Source organism: Excalfactoria chinensis, chromosome 1 (assembly GCF_039878825.1).
Source record: "Excalfactoria chinensis isolate bCotChi1 chromosome 1, bCotChi1.hap2, whole genome shotgun sequence".
Lineage (NCBI taxonomy): Eukaryota > Metazoa > Chordata > Aves > Galliformes > Phasianidae > Excalfactoria > Excalfactoria chinensis.
This window is the reverse complement of record NC_092825.1, coordinates 10088506-10112082: the sequence shown is the minus strand read 5'-3', so window position 1 is coordinate 10112082 and position 23577 is coordinate 10088506. Positions and strand designations below refer to the sequence as shown.

At 36.9% G+C, this 23577-nt stretch overlaps 1 protein-coding gene across 1 annotated transcript; it reads right to left on the bottom strand.

Moving 5' to 3' along the window:
* Positions 1-242: 242 nt before the first annotated feature.
* On the bottom strand, positions 243-22406 carry GNAT3 (G protein subunit alpha transducin 3). Its single transcript, XM_072340157.1, has 8 exons — positions 22289-22406; positions 17010-17052; positions 12369-12510; positions 7950-8107; positions 5532-5660; positions 1905-2034; positions 1574-1727; positions 243-433 (listed from the first exon to the last, which is right to left on the bottom strand). Exons 1-8 carry the CDS (start codon positions 22404-22406, stop codon positions 243-245), a joined length of 1065 nt encoding a protein of 354 aa, XP_072196258.1.
* Between the last annotated feature and the right edge of the window lie 1171 nt (positions 22407-23577).

Below are 23577 nucleotides of genomic sequence, written 5' to 3'. Positions count from 1 at the left end.
CCCTTTGATTCATGGATGGCATCTCTGTGGAGCAGGAGGACGTTTTTCAATCTTCTTATGATGCACAGAAAGTCAGTGTAACTTTGCAATGCTCAGGCTGTACCCAGAGCTTCAATTCACAGCTAACAAAAGCCTAGTTGATATTGTTTCATTCCTACTGAGTTTTATTTCAGTCAGCAAGGAGGGTGAAGAGAAGAAAGTGTACAGGCATGGAACTGTGCTACAAGTCAGGGAAAGAATGGCTAGAACAGCCCACAGTCCTTCAGATTTTCTTTGATTATTATATCTGTGACTGCATCAAAAACAAACTTGACATTCTGGGTGTCTGTGGCACAGGTCAGGTGACAATATATCTCTTTGTCTTCTTTCCTTATGTTCAAGTCTAGGAATTGTTTCTTGATATAATTACCAGCATCTTCAAATGTATTTAGTCCTAGTGGAGACATAGAAGACACATAACAACTTTTTTGTTTGTTTTTGTGATGTGGGAATCAGGCTTTAGGTATGAGAAGTCTGTGTCTATACTGCCCATCCAAATTTAAACTACAATTCCTAACTCAAAACCCTCATTTCTTTCAAGAAATGCTCACTTGTGAGTAAGACACCGCTAAGGACTTCAGAAAGAAAGCAGAAAGTGAGACAGGAGAAGAAAGGAGGGACCATCAATTCTGGAAGAATTAGATACATAGTTTGCTGCTGTTTGACAGTTCTTCCTTAAAGCAACTACGGGTTTAAACACTGGCATCAGGACTCAGTGTTGGCCCAGAGAAGGATGAGACGCCTAGAAGAAAGCTATAGTATAGGGGCCCTGCTGGCTGCCATTTGACTATGAAGGTAAAGTGACATTGCCCCATGGACTCCAGCACAGTGTTTGATTCTCCCAGTGAAGCAGTGGGCAATTTTAGGTCACTATATTGATAGATTCTCAAAAAAAGAAGTGAGGAAGCTTTTTGTCAGGAAGTCCACACAATCCATCTCCCACTAATAAAAGTTATTGAAGTATGGTTTATTTTAGGCACTCACTATCTGAAATACAGGAGGTTAGTACTAAAATGCTGGTAGCATTTGTTTTTATACTGGCTCTTTCTGGCATAGCTTCATGTATTCTCTTGCATTAGTTTGGAACAGCTGTCATTTTCTTTTTTCACATAGATACCAGTGTGACATACAAAAAGAGACAGAATTTCTTTAAAGAAATGGTTTTCCAAGTGAAGACAAAAGACCTGGTTGAAATATGTGAGTTATAAACCATTGGCTTCTACTGTAATGTGAACTATTTTCATTATACAAGACTTCAGCCTCTTGAAACTATTAGTTGTTTCATATTTCTCTACTTGCAGTAGAGAGAAATAAGCATCTCCAGAGACAGCTCACCCCAACCTAAGTACCCTGAGTAGGTGAGATGAATTCCAATATCTTTCCCTTTCCTGTCTGATACGGATGTGATTATATCTTCTAGAGAAAGGCTAGATGTTCAGGTAAGATGCTAAGTCTTTAAATTGCTATCTATAGGTGATCTGAATCAAAATCTCAGGCATTTGAATGTATTTCCTTCTTAAAACCCCAAACTTACCATTGTATTCAGGAAAGCAGATGTTCAGATGAACTTTTGCTATTTTCTCTTGAAAGAGGTCTTTCTTGTTCAGAAACAGCACGATAGAAGTGGTTGCAAAGCACCTGTGGTTGCAGATGCTGTTGAAGAGTTGAAGGCTTTCATGCATTCTGTTCTGTTGTGATGCAAAAGGTGAAGATCAAATCTTAACCCATATGCAATTTTTACTGTAATACTCTTCACTGACAAGAACCCATACAGCATAATAGCCTTAAAATTGTTGTGAGGGAAAAGGAAAATTCTGATAAGCATTTAAATTAAGCAGCAAAAAGAGTTGTTTCTTCTGACTCACCACTTCTTTATCTTCCACCAGAACCATGTCATAGGCACTGAGTGCAGCACAGAATATGATGCAGGTTACTCCCTCGAAGCAATGAATCCACTTTTTTCTCTCTGATCGCTGTCCACCCACATCAAACATCCTGTGCAGAAAAAAACCAAATATGTATAATGTGAATCACTATCTTATAAGCGTGTCGTCACACTGCTAATGTGCAGAGTGCAACTAGAGAGGGATGACATTCAGACAGCCATTTTGACAAAGTAGGTATTTGTTGGTCTGTTTCCATATCAACGAGATTTATTATTGTATACATATTATTTATGGCTTTATATGTAAAGGCTTAAATATCTGCACAAAGCAAACAGATATTCTTGTCTGTTGAGGAAGTGGGACTCTTCACAAGAGCTGAGGGCAGGACTTAGCTCTGCAGGCAAGGATTTTCCAGAACAGAATTTGTACATAAAACATTCACAAAAGACTCTTAGAACAACGATCATGTGTTTATAGAATTGCTTGTGATGAACTGACACGCTCATCAATAAGGCATATGACTGGAAGCCAGCCACTATTTGATCCACCAGTTATGCTTCATTGGCTAGTGTAATTTTATATTTAGTCATCAATTCAGTGCCCTTGTGTGATCATTTAAGTGCTGTATAACTAGCAGTCTGTGTTTGTGTGTAGAGGCTTTACCCATCTCATTTAGTTACTGTTTAAGTAGTAATTCATGGGGAACATAAATTCATTCATTCGTAGAGAGCAAAATGCAGACTTGTCCTTCCCCGCATTATTTTACTCCAGCTTTTGCCAGAAATTACTGCCTTTGGGTAGAATCATATAAACCTTTTATGAACTTTTTGTATGTCTTCCAAAACTAACAGCATACCTAGTTTTAAGTGTCAATACAATGCAGTTTAGTGCCTAATATAGACGGACCTTCTGTCAAAATTAGTACTGTTTTTCTTAGCATTAGATTTTAAAATTACTACTTATATTTGCAGTTTTACAATGATAAGGAATTGGTCTTTCTCTTCACTATCTTTCTCTGTACAAAGTGAGCATTTTTCAAGTGCATTGGCAAGGAGAAATGATATGCTGGAAGTCTGATTCCTTATGTGCATGACAATATTTCCCTGTTAAAACTAATCCCCTCTTGCATTATCCATTCATTTAGGAAACTGTATTGGGTCTTACACTTTGAATGTACCTCCCGCAGTATCTAAAATTAAACAGAATTCATTTTTTCTAGTAATGAAAATTGATTCAGTATTAAAAAATCAAGTCAGTAGTAATCAGAGAAAGAGAAATTTATTACTTGAAACACATTTTCTTTTTTTGCAATACATCAATCCTCTTTTCTTCACCATCAGCAATACATCTGATTGAAACAAAGTTTATTATCATTTTTTCATCCTTCTTAGAAGAGATGAAATCCTTCCTAATTCTGCTGATGAATGACTTGGTTAGCTGAGAAGCAATTAGAGAAAACAATGTTTTTAGTACATTGCATCTCCTTGATCTTTGCGTGTCTACAAATGTGAATTATTAGGAAATCAGGAAGCTGTTTTGGAACAAGATTCTGTTAACAGCAATGGCATTCTTCCAATGACATCTTCCCTGAGTTCAGTAGGCTAAACTGAGTGAGAACAACATAAGTAAACCATCCTGACTTTTGGTTTTGATTGGTGCCCAAAAGTCAACTGTCACTCTGTGTCTTCCTTGGTTTGTGGTGTGTAACTCTGAAATCAGGGACACGGGAAAAAATGAAACTACAAAATTTAATTGGTGCATTTTACATGCATATGTTATCATACAAAACTGTGCTCCCTTCCTGCGAGCTTTTAGCATGTGGCCCTGTGAATATTCATGAGAAGTCAAGTTAAAATAGTGAAAGATCAAGGCCAGAGGCAATACTTATGGACAGTTTTTATTGTACTAAGCTTAGCTTGCTTAGTTCTTCTCTCGTCAGTCCAGAACTTAACATGTAAAGCTGAAGTCATGCCACGAGTGGTACAGTTCTGATGTTAACTTATTCTTTTATCAACATAGGCTAAGATAGTCTTGAAAGCTCTGCACTTTCCTAACACTACTCATGGAAAATTGAGCCATTCCAGGTATGAGACTAGTTGTATATTCATTTTTGCCAGCAGTATGTACAGTGGGACCTGGAGACTAAAATAAAGCTTGCCTGATTTCAGTGAGACTATTCCTAGCTCTTCAGTGGATACTACAGTAGGAGAGGACCTTTGGAGATTGATCTCCTTTTAAAAATATTTCAGCGTGTTCTCACTTCTGGAAATTAAAGTCAGTTAAGGAAAGAAATTAAAGACAACAGGAAAGATAAATTATGTTAAAACAACAACAACATAATAACTAAGAAGATAGCAAACAAAAAGTCGTGTTTCCTGTGAAACTGCAGTACTGTGATATTCAGACTTTTACAGAAGAAAGTATTTTCTGCCTCATTCAGTTCAGAAGAGGGTAAAAGCTTCAGTGAATAAGGCATCTGTTCATGATTTTTTTTTAATCCACGTTTGGTTTGTGACCCCAGGCCTCTCTGAAGTACATCAACTAAAACTCATTCTGAACACTGAAGTGTCCCTCCCTTTATAGATGTTTCTATGGTACTTATCAAAATAAGTGCAGAGTCAGCAGGATCTCCCAGCTGTTTTGCATTGCTCTGGCACTGGAAACTAGCTGTAACTGGATGGTTAAGATGGATTTACTGCTGCTCTGCATCCCTATAGATGAACAAAACTCTCAAGATTGTTTTGTAGTGACTTCATATTACTTAAGGTAATAAAACCATTGATTAATTTAGTCACATAATACTACTGTGATGCAAAAAAGACACTAAATAAAGATTTATTTATTTTAATGTTTTCAGTGTCATTAGGAACCTCTTCCTTGTTTACAGGCAACCAGATAGGAATCCTTTTTTCAGCTGTGCTGCATTTCATCTGGACCTAGACACAATTCTGATATTGCGTTCTGACTGGTAGCATTCATCTCATGGGCAGTTTGCAGACTGATAATGTTTTTGTCCATCCTGATTTAGGTTTTGGGTTTTTTTTATTTTGCATAAACTATGGTTGTAGCTTTGTAGATGCTCAGATTTTCACTGTATAAAGCAGTCTGAAATATATTAATCAGAGAAAAAAAAAAAAAAAGAACAGTATGTTTATGACATTACAGTATATATTTTTTCCCAACAGTAATGTATTCCATTGTTAAGAGCAGTTATTTCTGTTCCTAAATGAGGAGAGTGAAAGGTTGAGAATGCATGCAAATTAGCAGTCATCAAATGTTTTGCATGCTGCTAAGGACTTTTAGTTAGGCAAATTTCATAAATGTCACAAGCAATTATTCAAATGGCAGAATACAAATAACGCTTTGTAAACACTTACATATGTAAAACGTCCTTTTAGAACCTGATATTCTGAGATCTCCTAATTACAGTCCATTATATACTTAAGTTGGAGTGCTGATACTAAAATATCTTCTTTGGAACTTTCAAAAAATAAAAAGATTCAAGAATATCACAGTTGGATTAGTAATAATATAGTCAATGTCTTTGAATAAAAAATACCACAAAAAGGTAAAATCACACAAGCCTGACATATGCATCTTTTGTACCTGAAGTTCAAGTCCTTGAAGGAAAACTGAGTCTCAATAATCCCAGTTGTTTTCACTCGGGAGTGCAAAACATCTTGTTCACTAGGCACGTAGTCAGGCATTGCTAGCCTATCCAAATCATTGAGGTAACTAAGGGGAGAAAAAAAGAAATGGCAAGTGGTGAATTCAAAGGGTGAACCAAGCATGACATATTCACTAGTCCATTCATACTGAGCTCCTTCTAAATATTTTCTGTAATTTATACACTTAAATAAAATTATATTGTTTTTTATACAATCTTTATCCACAATCTAGATTTAAAAAATATTACATAGATTAAATGTCATCAACTTAGTTGTATATAATAAACATCTCTCTGAGAACTGAATGCCAAGAAAATACATGTTTTTCTCTAGGATGCTAAAAAACACCTTGTCAGGAAAGAGATTTTGTCCATTTGACTTCAGTTAATGCAAATTAGCACCACAGGAGAGGATACACTGCATCTACATAACAGACTGACTAGAAATATTTTAGCATATCAAATCATTCTCTTGTAACAATATCCTCCTTCCCAAGTAAAAGAGGAGGCAGAAGAGTTTGGAGTAATTCACACTTGGGGGCTAGTTTCCCCCTAGTTAGGGGTTTGTTTGACAAGTTTACAAGAGGAGGGCTCATGACATTTAAAAATAAATATTTTCTAATATAAAACAGATGTTTCAACCAAGCTGAGAACCCATGAGGTTAACAGTCTTACAACTCCCTGGAAAAGAGTGGATTATCTGGTTTTGTGTCTAGCATACAGAGATAAAATCAGCATGAAATGAGAATCTGAACCAGATCTTTGAAGCCAGTTCTTGGCTTTCCCCCAGCCTTTCTCCTTTCTCTTCCAGGGAGAAGAAAGTTTCTACAAATGGCTGAACAGAGTCTACAAATTTTACTGACTGATCTAGGAAGCAACGCAAGTTGGTTTTTATTCGACAAAAGGAAAAGAGGTGAAATGTGAGTAGTTTCTTGACTGCTAACTTTCCTAGATACTGGCACTCAAATAATGAAGTAAGATAAATGCAAAAAACTACATAAAAACAGCTGAAACACTTTAAAGCTCTTTCAGTGTCTCGTTCATCACCTTTCTTTCCGCGGTGTGTTTTGTCTCTGGCTAACATTTGTTAGTGTTCATAAGTTGTTTGTTTTTTTTTCTTCTACGGTACAGTCTGCCCAGTGTGAAGTTTTGCTGTTCATCTTTACCAGAAAACTACTAAAACAAACCTCATAGCTTGTCGTTCTTGTCTGCAATATTTAATACACGTTTAAGTAAAAACAAAAACAAAACCACTTCTGTATGTGTATTTATTATAAAGATATGGTGGTGTCATAAAGACCCTAAAATTCAGCTGATCCAAGTGCAATTGCAAGTTAATTATCTAATAGAGCAAGGGACATGCCACCACTGTAAATAGCCCCAGGAGGACACTTCAGGCCAACTCTCCAATGGCAGAATGGAGAGCTGGCCAGTAGATTAGTCTAAATGCCAAATCAGGCTCACGTTAGCACAGTGTCTTCTGAGTATATCTCTTCTATTATCTAAAACTGGTGAGCTATTACTAACCAGTATCAGGCAGACTCTGAACCATAGCTTTTTCTGCCAGGTGGAAATAGCACTTCACACCTCTAGGCAGTTTCCCTGTGTAGGTGCACTCATCCAGCAGGAGGAGCTGCAGGAGCAGCAAAAGCTCAAGTTGCAGCTCTTGGAATGGACATGAGCTGGAACAGCACTCTTTTCCAGGTCCAGGGTCAGATTTCTGCACTCCAGGACAATCTTCTGACAATCATCGAGCCATCATCTGTGCAGTCATTTATGTAGTGGTCTAAGTCCATAGAGGATTATTGATCCTCAGCTGGATCCTGACCCTCAAGTTGGAGCTGAGCAGCACTAGTCTCTGTTTATGTGTCTACCACTTCCCAGGTCTCAGAAAGTGAACTGGAGCCATCAGACATCATGGACTGAGGTGGATGCTGAGAAGCTAGCAGCCCAGGGCATGCAGACAGATTCCTTTAAAGGAAACTTATGGTTTTTGCTGGACTTATGTTTAGCTGCTCGAAATCTTGAATGGATTAAAGTACAACTTTAGGTAAAGCCTAGGCTGATTCAGTTCACTTTTTCCTCCATTTTGTCAGTCCTAGAGTTACCTAGAGGCAACAGACATTTTTAAAAACAAAAAGTTAAGACTCACAGAATTGAGTTATTTAGTTCTGCTTGCTTTCCTTGGTTGAATGTCTCAGATACATTATTAACAAATCAGCAAAAGCCTCATTCTTGCTTAGGTTAATGAGCAGTAATTTTCGTAGATTACATTTATGGAAAGGTTCTAATTGCAAGGATCCCATGCTGTTGCAGTCATAGCCTGGTGCCCAACACCCACAAGCTGTGTCACTTACTAGGCTGCCGAATCATTGAGCTCATACTCTGATGCCCTTGCAAAACATGCCTGGACCCCACCGTCTTTCCATAGTTGTTTGATGAGTTCAACCAGCTCAGAAGACATGTTGTCATCATCCAGATTTGTTTCCATGTCACAGAGCTTCCTTTCATCTTCCTAAGAAGAAATTTCAGTAAATATTCTGCAGGCACACTGTACCCTCTTTCTGGGTGTGCTTGGTTTACAAGGAATTGCCGTGTCAGGGAAATTTCTCATTTTCATAGTTTTTTCCATGTAACTGTACTCACTTATGCATCCTTTTACAAATTCAGTTTCCATTAGTTAGTGCAAAAGTTAGACTCAAATTGTGATACGGTTTTTTTTTTGCTTTTTACTGTTTTCTTCTATTCATACAAGGGCTCAGTTTCATCTCTCTGTAGGTGTTCACAGAAGGTCCAGTTTTTTTGAAGGAAAGCTTTTATTTTAAGACAGAATAGCAAATCAGCTAAAAGTAAATGTAAAAGGGTAAGCATATTATGTGACTATATTAGGGCAGAAATATATAGTTAATATAATTACGAATACATTTGGGAGAAAAATTTTCTAGTTCTACAACATGATGAGAAAGGAAGCAAGGGAAGTAGAACTAGCAAATGCATTTCCTATTTTTTATTTGTTTGTGTGTTTGTTTGTATCTTTGATTTTCTTGTCTTTTTCTACCTAGGAGAAGAATAAACTGGAAAAATTCCAAATATTTTGCATGTATTCTCTAAATTCTTCCTTTTGCAGTCATTCCAAAAAGTTTTCATGCAATCTGTTACATTGAAAATATTTCTTTTTCAGAAATTAATGCACTATAAATAAAATATATGATTAAAATAGAGTCAAGCAGTGGGCAATATAATTTCTTCCCAGCTATAATGTAGACAACTGAAGCAACTTGCAGTCAACAACTGCAAAAGTAAAAATGAATTCTGACAGACCCTATCTTGCCAGGGAGTGTGTTTTATTCAAAGGTGAATCTTCACAATAATTTATAGCAAATTATTTCTGGACAGACTAGAGAGCTGGGCTGAAACCAGTGGGATGAGGTTCAGCAAGACCAAATGCCGCGTCCTGCACTTTGGCTACAACAACCCTGGGTGATGCTACAGGCTTAGGGCGGAATGGCTGGAAGACTGTGTAGAGGAAATTGAACTGGGGGTATTGATTGATGCACGCTGAACATGAGCCGACAGTGTGCCCAGGTGGCCAAGAAGGCCAATGGCATCCTGGCTTGCATCAGAAAAAGTGTTTCCAGAAGGAGTAGAGAGGTGATTGTTCCCCTGTACTCAGCACTGGCGAAGCTGCACCTCGAGTATTGTGTCCAGTTTTGGGCCCTTCACTGCAAGAAAGACATTGAGGCCCTGGAACGTGTTCAGAGGAGGACTACGAAGCTGGTGAGGGGTCTGGAGCACAGGCCATATGAGGAGAGGCTGAAGGAGCTGGGAATGTTCAGCCTGGAGGAGGCTCAGGGGAGACCTCATTGCTCTCTATAACTTCCTGAAGGGAGGTTGTGGTGAGCTGGGGGTTGGCCTCTTCTCTCATGTCATCAGTGATAGGACCAGAGGGAATGGTTTCAAGCTACAGCAGGGGAGATTCAAGCATTAGGAAGTGTTACTTCTCAGAAGGGGTGGTCAGGCACTGGAATGGACTTTCCAGGGAGGTGGTGGAGTCACCGACCCTTGGGGTGTTCAAGGAAAGACTGTATGTTATGCTGAGGGACACGATTTAGTGGGAGCAATTGGTAATAGGTGAACAGTTGGACTGGATGATCTTTTAGGTCATTTCCAACCTTGGTGATTCTATGATTCTATGATTCTGTGATTTTAGTGATGTGATATATTTTTTACATTTCACTAGAAGTTGCAGTCTGTAGAAATGTTGTGAAAATCAGAGACTGATCAAAAGAAAAACAGAATGTTTTCTAAAATAGTGGTGAAATTAAGTTAACTTGCAGATACAATAGAACATGCCCCAACCCCTGGGACATTCAATACCAGGATGAATGTGGCTCTGGGCAGCCTGGTCTGGTGGTTGACGACCCTGCACATAGCAGGGGGGTTGAAACCAGATGATTACTGTGTTCCGTTTCAACTCAGTCCATTCTGTGATTCTATGTTTCTATGATATAAGGTGGAAAAATAGAAACTTAGTTTTGTTTAAAAGAAAAAAAGAGAAAAGTACTTGTACAAGTACCTTGTACTTTCAAAAATCTCAAAAATAAACAGCTCCATTCTACAGCCCCATTCTACAGGTCAGTGCTGCGGTCAGAAGACCTGACTCATCATTTCTTGCATATGCAGCTTCATTTGCCTTCAGGGCTGCTGTCAGGAGTGCACACACATTCAGCTTCAAGATAAGAATTGGCAAGTTCTTACCTGAATGATATCACATATCTGAAACTGTTGGTTGAGTAGTGTATAATAAGAAGCCTTGAACTCACTGGTTATTATGCAACGGGTGGCAACGGTGGATTTTGTTTCTTACGTCAAAAAGGAAGATAGCAGCAGAGTCTGTCATAGCCCTGGTTTATATAATGTTTTGTTTGTCTCTGCTACTTAAACAATACAATTTAAATGTTAAAAAGTGATTGCAGGGGGAAAAAAAAACAACACAACAAGGATAGGAAATGAAGACATGAAGCAAACAAACAAACAAACAAAAAATATATATATAAAATACCAAGAAAACAAACAAAATAAGAAGCAAAAAAATAACCCCAAGCTTCTCTCCTTAGATCGGGTGCTGTTCAAAACTGCTTGTTTAGGCACTTTCAGTATCACAGAGTGGTTTTTACAGGCAGTCCAGGAACATGGTAAACCCACTGCTTTCAGCACTCAAGATAAGATCAGTCAGTGTCTTACTGACTTTAGTCAGGTAATTCTGGACCAGAACTCATCAAGAACAAAGTCCAACTGAAATCAAGCTTTATATCTAAATAGATTAAACTTATGTGTGTGTAACGAATTTACAGAAAAAGCAAGCTAGTTTTGCATTTGGAAAAAGGGGTAATGTTTAGTAAATGTGAGTGAAATTTACAGAATCTTTAAAACTTAGAGCCAGATTACTCTTCTGTGATTATGGGGAATAGAAACAAGGCACTGCAAATGCTTTACACAGGTGTAGTTGACTAGAGGTCTGCTCTGCCAATGACAGTGAAAATAAGGGTGGACTTACTGTGATGTAAGTGATAAACTCACAACATTTGCATCTTTGGCATTTTGTTTGTACAATGCTAAGAAATAAAGTGTGCCTATTTACATTAGTTTGCATGGTTTGTGGACATGAACTCTTTAAAGAATAAAAGAAAAAAGCTTTTTTTTTTTTCTTTTCTTTTTTTTTTTTTTTTTTTTTCCATTTAATTGTATGTTCTTTAGTAACCTCTGAATTGTTTGTTTATCAGTTTTTAGGTTAAACTACCTTATATTGTAATGAGATACGGGCTTCTGGAACAAGGAGAGCTCCTTTCAGATAAGCAGATGTAATTCCCTCTAAGATGAATCTTCAGGGAATGCACAGGATGTTCTGAAATTGGAACCAATTGATATTCTGACAGACCTTTGGGAAATTCTCAGCCAGATCTGAATTATAAACATCATACTAATCACTGCACCAAGAAGAAAGGTATTCTGCAAGATTAACAGAAGACTGCGGCTCTTCTTACTGTAAATAAGCAGGTATTGTCAGTTTACTTGCCCAAAGAAGCCCAAAGGTTTCTGATTTGAAACCAACATACTGAACAGAAGTATGTTATTACTAGCCTTTGCTCTAGGGCACAAAAGTGGGAATTGAGTTTCTGTATTTGTTTGTCTCTCTAATCAAATTTCTGATCAAAACTACTTCCTGATGACTTCATGAATCCTATTTAAAGTCTCTTGGTGAAGTCCACAAGACACTGAAGTCAGTGTTACAAGCTCATTTAAAGAGGTTGGACAATCTGGAATGTGTTGTTTTTCTTCAGTGTTCTTGTGTATAGGACTGCAAACCACATTGGGAAGGTCAAACTCCACTTCTCTGCAGTGTCAGTGTGTAGAGACTGTGGAAGTCTCTGCCCCAGGAGCAAGACAAAACTGAAGTATTCCCAACAGATCTACATGACATTGTCACATTTTCTAATATCAACAAATAAGTGCCTAAGTAGACAAGAAAAGTTTTGTTGTTGGTGGTGGTGGTTTTCTGTCTTATGTATTTTAACATAAGGACATCCTGTTGAATCCGTAACACAAACAGTACTTAGTTTTCATTATTGTAAAGCAGATACTAAACTCTCTTGCCTTACTCTCATATTACAATAAAATGAATAACGAATTCTCTTTATTTTACTAGAATCTCTTGTTACTTTCAAAAGAATGTGTTTTAATGCCTACTTGAAGACAACAAAGAACGTTATACTCACAATTCTAGCTGGGTTTTCATAACTGATCCCTAACTTAGTCATTGCTTTCACGATAGAGAGGATAGACTGCACTGTGTTACTGTAAACGATAGGTCGGAACTCCATGCGTTCTTGGTATGTGAAACCATCTTTATGGATGATCCTGGAGTAAAAACAAACAAACAAAGAAGTTGTAGAGGTTGCATTAAAAAGAAAAAAACAGAAAAGTTGGATCAGATTTTTGTTTGTTTGTTTTGTATGGAAAAGAACTGAATCCATCTGGCTCATGGAGAAGCATTTATCAATGGTTAATTTGCCTATTCTGGTGGAGTGGGTTAACAGTGGTCTCTGTAATGACACAAAGCTAGGTTCTGACTTCCCAATTTCAGTGAATAGGTAACCTATGACTCAACATAAAGTAATGCTCTCTGTTTCCAGTACAGATCCCCAGCCCACTCCTGTGGATTCAAAGCAAAATGCATGGCTGGACTTAGATATCAGATAACTTACTATTAGAACCCACGGTAATAATAATGACTTGGGCTCCCACACTGCTTGTTTAGTCACTAGTGTTTTTAACTTGAATCTTATTTGAGAGGTTAGCTCTGTCAGAAAGTAGTTCACTTGCCTATACACATCCCATATCACAACTGAATGTTCAGGAATCTTAATGTATCATGAAATTCAAAAGTTCCATATTTGCAATTGTATCACCCGCTGTAGGAGACACTGGTTCTCCAACAGTTTCCACAGGCACTTTTTGAACAAGAAAATCTATATACACTATTTTGAAGCCTTTTTACTTTGAATGGCATTCTCACCATGAATTCACACACATCTACAAGATTATTTTGCCAGCATATGAGGTGACCATATAGATCCCTGTGTCAACTTGGTAATTTGAAGGACATAGGAAGTTTCGTTGGGGGAGAAGATTAGTTCACTTGGAAGAGTCTGATACAGCTCATTGTCAGTGCAGTGGGTTGGGGATGGCTTAAGTTGTGGCCTGTGTACAAGACACCATATATCCCAGAGCTCCCCACTGCTTCCTTTAATGGATCTGATCACCTTACAGTCAAAATTCTTTGAACTCTCATCACAAAATATGGAACATTGTATTTAAGCTTATTTTCTCCACCTTTTCACTTGCTACCTGTGAAAGCAGGTGTTTTTTCTATAGCAAAATACAAAAAAGCCTAAACCTTATGAAGCACATGAGCTTGGTTTGGCTGCTTTGAGCCTCTCACAGTAGTGCCCAGAACAGGATGTGTGGGGAAGATGAGTGTTTTGCCTGTGGCTGCAAAAATCCAGGATAAGAGTGAAGGCAAGACCTTAATGCAGTCCCCAAATGACTATTTTATATGTTGTTTTCATGCTTTCCTTTGAAGAACAAAGAGAGGAAGAACATTTAAGATCCTGAAATAAAACAAGAGTATGTAATTACAGAACAAAACCTTGTTTTCGCTCAAGGCTTGTTATGTGCTATTTTTTTTTTTTTTTTTTTCAACGTATATATATTTATATCCTCTGGCAGAAGATATGTTAGCCAGCCTGTTAAATCAGTAGTGAATTTTGCTACTTTTATTAAACATCCATCACTCTTAAGAAAGGATTTTGAAACAAAGTGACATCTTGTATAGCCTGAAGGAGCTTTCTATCAGACAAAAAATCTTCCTTGAATAAAATAAACAACCTATAAAAATGCATGCAGGATGCTGAATCTGTGAAGTGTTTTGCTAGTCATAATATCTGATGATGTTCCTATGAGAGGAAAGATTTCAATCTCCACTTTTTATTTGTTATTATTATTATTATTATTATTTTCACATAAGTTGGGTTTCTTACCAGATAGATGGCATTGGTGAGTTACCAGATATTTTGTTTCCTGCTTTTTGTTTACTGGATTGTTATAGTTCTGAGTTTTACAAAGTAGATTTGCACTGAAAATTCAAGGCAAAGCACAGAAATACTCAGTTTATTTTTTAACAAGTTGTCTCACACATTGGAAATGTGAAAATCCAAAATGAGGAGCTCCAGAAAAACATTTTTCTTTCTCTTTTTGGTTTTGCTCCATAACCATCCCAGCTTTCTGAGGGCCCTGCAACATATTTATATTTAGAGCATCAGAAGATATTGTGAAAAGCTAAGTGGAATGATTGATTGAAATCTTCACTCTGGAAAGAATGAGGTTTTGTAATTGGAAAATTATACTAATAGTGGTAAAATAAATCTGTTTTTAAAGTGAATTTGTGTTTTCAGCAAAATGACTCCCTTTGTAAGCACTTATCAGTCTTATCTATAAAATGTTATACTTCCCCCAAAAAACAACTTTTTTGAAACTTTAACTTTTCCCTTTTTAGGAGAAAAAATTATATTATGACAGATAGTTGACATTCTGTGTGAAAAGTGTTAATTTTTATCAACATTTTTATTGGAAAATAGTTCAGATTTGTGCTCACGTTGATAGCTCATATATGTGCAAATCTTTAAGATAAAGTGTGCCCCCGGTGGCGCAGTGTTATAAAGTGCTGCTTGCAACACCGGAGGCCCAGGGTTCGAATCCCCATGTGGCACAAGTGGTAGAAGTGCTGCTCTGCTACACAGAAAGGCTCGAATCCTGGGAGTTGAACTCGATGATCTCTAAGGTCCCTTCCAACTTGCACGATACTGTGATACTGTGATAACTTTGCTTTGTCATTTTCTGCCCTCTGTTTGAAGTTGTTTAGGGTTATCAAGTGACAACTCGTGAGGTGGTGTAGGGAGCCTGCCTTGGCAGGGGGGTTGGACTCGATGATCTCTAGAGGTCCCTTCCAACCCCTACAATTCTGTGATTCTGTGATTCTGTGATCTGTCTTATTAAAGTGTTCAATTCAGAGGAACGTCTTCAATCCTCTCCTACTTTGTGAAGTTTTCAGCCCAATATGTTTTGATGGTTTATTGCATAGTGAGTGTTTCCTAACTGCAACTCTAAAGAAAAATGAAGTCATCCACCACTGAACTGGAACAAGAAATAATTAGGTAACTATTGAATGCATGGTCTTAAATCAGTCCAATTAGAAAATGAGGTGCTTAAGTAGTTGCAAATTGATTTTATGTTATAACAGTTTTTACTTTGCTGTTGAAAATATGTTGGTGAAGATATTGAACAAAGTATTTAGGAAAACTTAAAGTAGAAATAATATTTATGATTTAGTAATTTTTTTTTTTTTTTTTTTTTTTTTTTTTTCCTAAGACAGGAAGAGAGTGGGGTCATGACTTAATAGTTCTAACGCCTGTGTAATTTTTTTCTGTACAAGGGCTGCACTGAAAGTAATGCCTCCTGTTTTATGATATTGGCTGAGTTGGATGTTGATAGTATGGCAACAGAGGCTGAATCTTTCTACCAGTATTCTCTTGCAGGTTTTTGCTGTGTGACAGATGACAGCAGAGGTGCAGTCTGACAAGATGGCATCTGACATGGAAGTGAGTATGAAGCAAAGGTGTGGAACTGAATTCCTCCACGTGGAAAGAATAGCACTCATTGACATTCAACAATACTTGCCACACATTTATGGAGAAATAACACTATTGACATCAATCTGTGTGGCATCTATGTACATATTGAACAAGTATCTACCACAAATATTCTTGTGATAGAATTCTGCATAGTCACAATTCTTCTATACCAGTTAATCCAAATTTGCACAGGGATTTCTGTATTTGTGCTTGTACAGGCTATTTTTCTCCCTTCTGGTTATTGTATGATTACCCTCTCATTGCTAAAAGCAGTGCTCTTTTTTGTTCTTATTCATGCTATACAGTGGATAGCAGCTTGCTGTATGGGTTGACAACTAAATATTTTCTCATCTGAACTGTGAAAGACCTGAGAACAATCATTCTGGCTGCTGGCAGGATCTAGAATAAAAACATGGAAACCAACACTGTTCTATAGAATTCAGTTTGGAAAAACAATGACTGGTCACTATTTTTATATAATGTGAATACTTCAATATTTTCATTTGAAGTACAGTGAAACCAAATGAAATTAATAAGGACTAAATTAAAATTGAGCAAAGGAAGATGATTGATATCACGTGAAATTAAACTGTGGAACTACTTGCCATTGAATAATGCAAATGTTTACATTGGTTCAGAGAGATTCAGGATAAACCAGACATAAAGTAACTGTGGGCTTTTAAACTCTGTGATACCACCTCCAGTCCTCTGCTTCAGGGTGCTGCCTAACTCACAGATCACCAGATACCAGCAGGATATTCAGTGAAAGTATTACAGTGTTCTTCCACGTTTGGTCTGATAATCTTCTGGAAATATCTTCCAGTAGATACTGGAGGAGACAGGATACTGGGTTAGGTGGATCTGTTATGGTCCTGTTTTCTTATATCTCTATGATATCACCACAGTGCTGTAACTCCTAACAAAGACAGTTTTGAAGCTTCCCTTCTCTTCAGCAAGAAGATGTATGTGATTTGAGTAGACTTGATTACCAGTCCAGCTGTGTGCCTTAGTCACTTAGTCTTTATATGGTTGAATGGAAACATGATTTTAATGATGTTTCTTTGCATATTATTCAAATAAGCATAAATATTGTATTAAGACATTAGCTAGACAACTTATGTTACAAATACAAATCTCAACAACTGATATGAATATTCGTGTACTTACTTCATTTGCTTTACAATAGTGCTCTTTCCTGACTCTCCAGCACCTGCAGAAGGGGAATATTAAAATGTGACTGATACCTGAATAAGTAGCAAGTATTAAAAACACCATCTGTATCTGTGAAGTGCAATAGAGATGTCCCAGATCCCCATTTCACCAACAATAACCCTCTCCAGTAATTAAAAAGGATGAAATTTTGGAGAAAGTTTTAATTCTAAAAAAGGAAAAATATATTATATATATTATATATTATATTCTAAAAAAGGAAAGAGATATTAAAAGAAAAACAAAACAAAACAAAACAAAAAAAAACACAAAAAAATAAAAAAACAACAGGCAGTCAGTTAAGGCAAAAGCATAGTCTCTTCAATTGTTAAAGAAATAAGATAAGGATCATATTGTGATTGAGTCCCTATCAGCTGGTTATATGTGCAAAAAAGACATGGAAAGAGCTCTGGCTCCTGTAGTGTGTTCATTACATGATTTGTAGCTTCTCATCTAGAGTGTTTCATGAGTTTTTTAACATGTGTTTAAACAACTGGAAAAGTGGCTTATATGTGGTATATCTCATGGTGCAGAGGAAGCACATTAGCAAGTGTCTTGATAGTGCTATGTTGACTCTGTCCCATGTTCTACTGCTGCAAGAGGGAAACCAACAGCACCATGTAGAAGATACATATTGGGAATGATTCTGCAATAAAACTCCACTACTGTCAGGGAGATGCAGGCAATTGGTTGCAACAGACATTTTTCAGAAGTGGGGATAACTTTTGATTAGATTACTCTGATTAATTTTGCCTTCTCATCTCATGAAAAGTTAGTAATCACAGTCGAAACCTTTACATAGGAAATTAACTGATTTTAATTTCTGTCAGTGAGACTGGTGGGGAGCAGGACTTGGCCACACCTGACAAACAAGGGCTAGATTTTAAAAGCACATGAAAGGTGGTTTTAATTTTGCATATGAATCTCTGGGACAAGATTCATCCTTGCTCTCCTTTCTGCAGGTTATCGTTTACCTCATTTGACAGTATTGAATACTTTTGACAAAAGAGGAAACCTGAGGCATGGTGACTGTAATTAGGGGCTCCTCAGTGAATGGAACAAACAAATTAATTTCCCAAACAGATTTTGTAAATCTAATAACATTTAAATAACAGAGATTAATTTACTCAATTAATTTACTTAAGACAGCAAACCATATGCAAAACATTTTCTAATGCTCACAATGGGAACAACAGAAAGTGTGAGAGAAAAACATCAAGACTATGCAAAATGATCTGATGCTGCCATCTGCCACAGTTTGAAAAAAATGCAGATTTATTATAGATCATTTTTATCTCTTCCTTTCTGAAGAACTTGGTAATCTATCCCTACAGATATTCCCTATCAGTGAAACAGCATTGGCTGCACTTTCTGTAGGGAAACAAGCAAGCAGTTCTAGGAATTGCAACATTCATATCAGTGGAAAGATCACAGAATCACAGAATTGTAGGTCCTGGAAGGACGTCTAGGTATCACCGAGTTCAACCTTCCTGAAAAGTAAGCCCACTACAGTAGGCTTCAATATGAAGGAATCTAAGTGAGTCTTGAATATCTCCAGAGAAGGAGAATCCACAGCCTCCCAGGGCAGCCTATTCCAGTGCTCTGTCACCCTCAGTGTGAAAAAGTTCCTTTGCATACTCATGTCAGGAAGCATAACATAGAAATGAAGCTCTCTTCCAGATCTGGAAGACAAGGTTAAAATAGAATAGGCAACATAATTTATATCTTATTGAAGCATTTCTTTACCTCTGTTCATCTCTGATTTCATAGAATCATAGTATGATGGGGATTTGAAGGAACCTTGAAGATCGAGTATTTCCAACTTCCCTGCTGTAGGCAGGGACACCTCCCTGTAGACAAGGTTGCTCACAGCCCTACCCAGTCTGACCTTAAATGTTCCTATGGAGGGGGCATCCACAACTTCAGTGGACAACCTGTTCTGGTGTCTCAACACCCTCACATTAAATAATTTCTTTCTAATATCAAGTCTAAATCTACCCTTTTCCAGTTTAAAACTGTTTAACCTTGTCCTGTTGCTACCTACCCTTATTAAAAGTCCCTCCACAGTTTTCCTGTATGCCCCCTTCAGGTACTGGAAAGCAGCTATAAATTCTCCTCGGATCCCCAGGCCAAAAGAGCCCCTCATGAGGGAGGTGCTCTAGCTCTTTTAAATAACAATTGATTCTCAGATATTGGCTTTGCTCTGGAGTATTCTTTAGTCATAGCAGCATTTGTACCCCAGGAGATGGGTCAGAAACAATTTACTTTGCACCTGCTTCCTCTCTTCCTTCCCCTTCCTGTACAGCCTGCTCCTCAGGATGAGAGAGCAGGGCCAGGGCTGCATTTCAACTCACTGCAGGATCTTCTGCTCATGCAAACAGCAGCAAAAGCATTGGGTAGCCCTTGCAAGACGGCAGGGGGAACTGTGGCAGCTGCCCTTTAGCAGGCAGTGGAGAGGGAAATTGTAATCTATCCCAAATTTTCTACTTTTTTTTTTTTTTTTTTTTTTTTTTTTTTTTTTTTTCACCCTGAGGTAGATTAACTACTCTAAAAATAAGTACTTCCAAGTGAGGTGGGAGTAACCAGTACTCATGACTGGAAACTCTCATGGACTAATAAACATCAAAGTTGTAATCAACTTCAAAGTTATAATAGTTGACTAATCTACAAATGAGTTCTTTCTGTGAAGCGTCGCTGTTGATATCTGATAGAGTGATTACCAGCTTTTGTGGCGTGCTTTCAATTTACACACAAATTACAGGCTGGCCAACAAAGTACATAAACTTCATGCAGTGTGGTACAAGGCTTGACCATATCTATTTCTTGAGGCAAAAGAAATAGTTCTGAAAAGAATAGTTCTGGTGTGATATTATAAGTATAAATATGCAGAGTGTAAATTTCTGGCAAGGATGGCGTTGATAGCACAGCAGCATTTAGCACAGAGGGCTTAACCCAGACAGCTTCTCAAGAACATGATAACGGGACATCATTTTTTTATTGCTTCCTCTCCCTGTGTGTGTTTTATAAACAGAAAATTATCAACTCTGTGTACAGAATGTGTTTGCTGAGATCACAGAATGAGGTATAAACAGCTGTGTTGTCCTTAGTTTCTGTATGTCATTCAATTTGTTTAGAATGATGTGCCAGAGGACACAACAAGTTCTCAACCTGTTCATGGCTGTTTCTCAGACACCTTTTTGCAATCTATCCACATCTTAACACAGAGAGCAACTGCCCCACCCCTTATACCCTGCCTATCCCTTCTAAAAACTTGTAGACATCAGTCAGTATTCCAGTTATGTCATTTGTCCCACCAAGTTTCCATGACTGCAATTAGGTCATAGTTTTCTAATTGCAACACAGTTTCCATTTCCCCATGCTTATTACCCATGTTGTATGCATCGGTGTAGAGGTACTTCAGCTTCTTGAGGGAATCACCCAAATTACTCCAGGACAAAGTGGGAGTTCTCCCATTCTTCCTGAAGTGACAGTGTTCCCTGGTTCTTCACTGTCACTCAGCACTACATCCCCTTCCCCCATCAAATCTAGCAAATCTAGCTTAAAGTTCCAGTGATAAGACCAGATAGCTGGCTGCCCGTTCCAATAGTTGGCTATAGAAAAGTTGATGTGGTGCCCCTTCTACATACTGCTTCAGCAGATATTCAACAGAAACTTTAACTTTGTACTAGATTGAGAACAGGGCTAAGTTTTATTCACTTCATTATTTATTTATTTATTTATTAAAGAACAAGTAAATGCAGGTTGTTAACTGTCTGTCTAGTTATTCATCAAGTGTCTGGTATCTTGTGATCTAGATCCTAACAGCTCCCCAGGAGAAAAGCTTTCCAAAACAGCACCCATACACAAATTTGAATTTTTATTCTGTGTATTATGAATAGAAGTAGATAACATAGAAATACATAATATAGAGAGAAATTTGATAAAAATGTATCAAGTTCAGATGGTTGTCATGTTTCATGAATAGGATATGAATAGTTGAGAATGAAAAATGTCAAACTTGAATTAAATTGAAGTCTTTTTCATGTAGCTTGCAACTGATCTCAAAGCATTTTACTAAAAGAATTACAATTCTGAAATATTAATAATGTAAAAAAAAAAAAAAAAAAAAAAAAAAAGACTTTCTGTGTTAGAGATCTTAATATTAAACATATTTTCTAGAATTTTGTGTCCAGCGTAAGACAGTCTACAGTATGAGTGCCAAGGTTTGAAGATCAAAATGTATCATCAAGCTGCCTATTTTAGAAATTTCTCTTTATTCTCTAAATTCCTTTGAAGGATTTTAGGAAGGAAGGAAGTATTTTTATAATTATTATTATTTTTATATTATAAACTTTTTATAATTATTATAAAATTATTATTTTATAATAATTTTTATAATAATTTATATAATAAAAAAGTATTATATAAATACTTGAAGGAAGTATTTCCTTTGTGGATCAGTGTTGGTCAGAGGCAGGATGCTGGAATAAATGGACTTCTAATGAGTTTTCTTAGTAATATAACAAAATTCTTGAAACTTTATGAAAGTTTAAATAAATATGATTCTTGTTTTGTCTGACTTGAGTTTGACTCAGCAGGACCAATATTTTTCATATTATTTTTAATAACATTAGTTCATTTTACTACCTTCTGTTCTGCTCTTTGCATCTCTATACACTAAAATAAATAAATAAATAAATAAAAGCCCTCCTAAGGGCTTCTGTAAAAAATGCAGTGGAACAATTTGGAAAACAATCAATTCCAACAAGTGGTGACTCAACCTGGGGATTTTCTATTTAACCATTTGTATCATTTAATCCTGCTATAAATGAATGCATATTGCATCATACAAAAATTCTGTATTCCATTCTGCATAATTAAGCATCAGAACATGTATTTTAAAAGCAACCTCTAATTTCTCATATCTTTACAGTCTTAAATATTTGTACAGTTTTAGATTACGTACCTAGAATTACAGAATGGCTTGAGTTGGAAGAGACCTTTAAAATATATGTTCATCTCTCGTCCTGTAATTACATGATCATTTTCAGCCCATTTCTTGTGTCTTAGTCACTGGCTTCATACATATCTACAACCAAAAAGTATGCTGTACTTCTGTTACAGGACAGTTTTCTTCCAGTAAATTAGTAAATTCAGAGAAATTCACTGTTCTAAAATTTTAAAGCAAAATAAGACATCAAAGGAAGAATATTATTAACAATTTTTATTGTATTTACCCAACAGCAGTAGTTTGACTGTCCTCGCTTCCCTCTCTGCATCTTCCTGGAGTTTCTTTTCCAGTTCTCTGGATCTCCTGGCTGACTCCTTGCTCTCAGAACTGGCTCCACCACCCATCTTGAGGTGTTCACAGTCCTTTCTTTTTCCCAACTGATTTACTTCTAAACAGATTAGTTGCTTTTATTACTGAGGAGTAATAGCCTGTTCTTCGAGAAAATCTAAAGATCCCTTTCAACCCCAGTGCTCAGCTTTCAAATCAAGTTGACCCTTTTCACGTGTCATATGATCTGAAGACACTACAGTCAAGGATTTACATAGAGACATAAAATGTACTGTTGTGATCTCATAGGTCCAAAATGATCTATTCAAAAATAAAAACAAGGTCTGGATGGTTCCCTGTCCTTGTTTGGACAGGGTACAGCCTCAGATATTTTAAAGAAATATGCAGAATATCTTCAAATGAGAAAAAGTTGGGAGTAGATCAAGGGAAAAATTTTCAGCATATGAATCAGTGTTTGTGTTCTGGAGAAAAAGGAAAAAAAGATTTATATGTCTTTGAAGCAGTTGTATAATTTATTTTTAATCATTCTAAGTTATTATAACTAAATATCTTTATTATTTAAACACATTATTAATCAGCATACAGTATGTTCGATGCATTTTCATGTTATGGCAAGTGTATTTATTTACTTGTAATGATACTAAGTTCCTCACTGTGGTTTGTAACACCCTTTCTTATTGTTTCCTTAATGAATGTCATAGTGCTTTTCCATTGCCCTGTGATTATGTTATCAGTTATCATTTTCAGCTGAGAGTACCACACCTTTTTATGAGTAGGTAGGACAGGAAAGAGGTCAGATTCTCCTTATTGATGTAATGATTTTGTCTAGCTTTTTTTACTCAGTGCAATTGCAATATAGAAGTATTTTTATGCAATATGGTGGGTGCCTGTGCTGTCAGCAGTACATGGAGAAAATTTTATTCACTTTATATACAGTATTTCAGTTATATTAAATACACATATTTGTATAAAAATTTATGGCAGTTTTACAGTTATTGACTAGTAATAGTCGGTATTGCTCTGATTTCACAAGATTTAGCCTGGAAATAATGTTTAAGGGAAGTATAAGCATGCAGCTAGATAAATTTTCAGACCAGAAGAAAAATGAGGAAGAGGACCAGAAGGAAAGTATTTCACTCATCCTATTCAGTGGAAATGTAACTTTCTCCTAGCAGCAGCCCAGATGTACCAGGAAGGCAACCAGCACTGGGCCGTGAAGATGGGAAG

Excerpts from the sequence above, each read along its gene's own strand:
- GNAT3 (XM_072340157.1), bottom strand. The coding sequence starts at position 22,406 with ATGGGTGGTGGAGCCAGTTCTGAGAGCAAGGAGTCAGCCAGGAGATCC. Across the intron at positions 17,053-22,288 it reads AGTCAAACTACTGCTGTTGG|GTGCTGGAGAGTCAGGAAAG; the intron begins GTAAATACAATA and ends CCCCTTCTGCAG. Across the intron at positions 8,108-12,368 it reads ATGAAAACCCAGCTAGAATT|GAAGATGAAAGGAAGCTCTG; the intron begins GTGAGTATAACG and ends ATTTCTTCTTAG.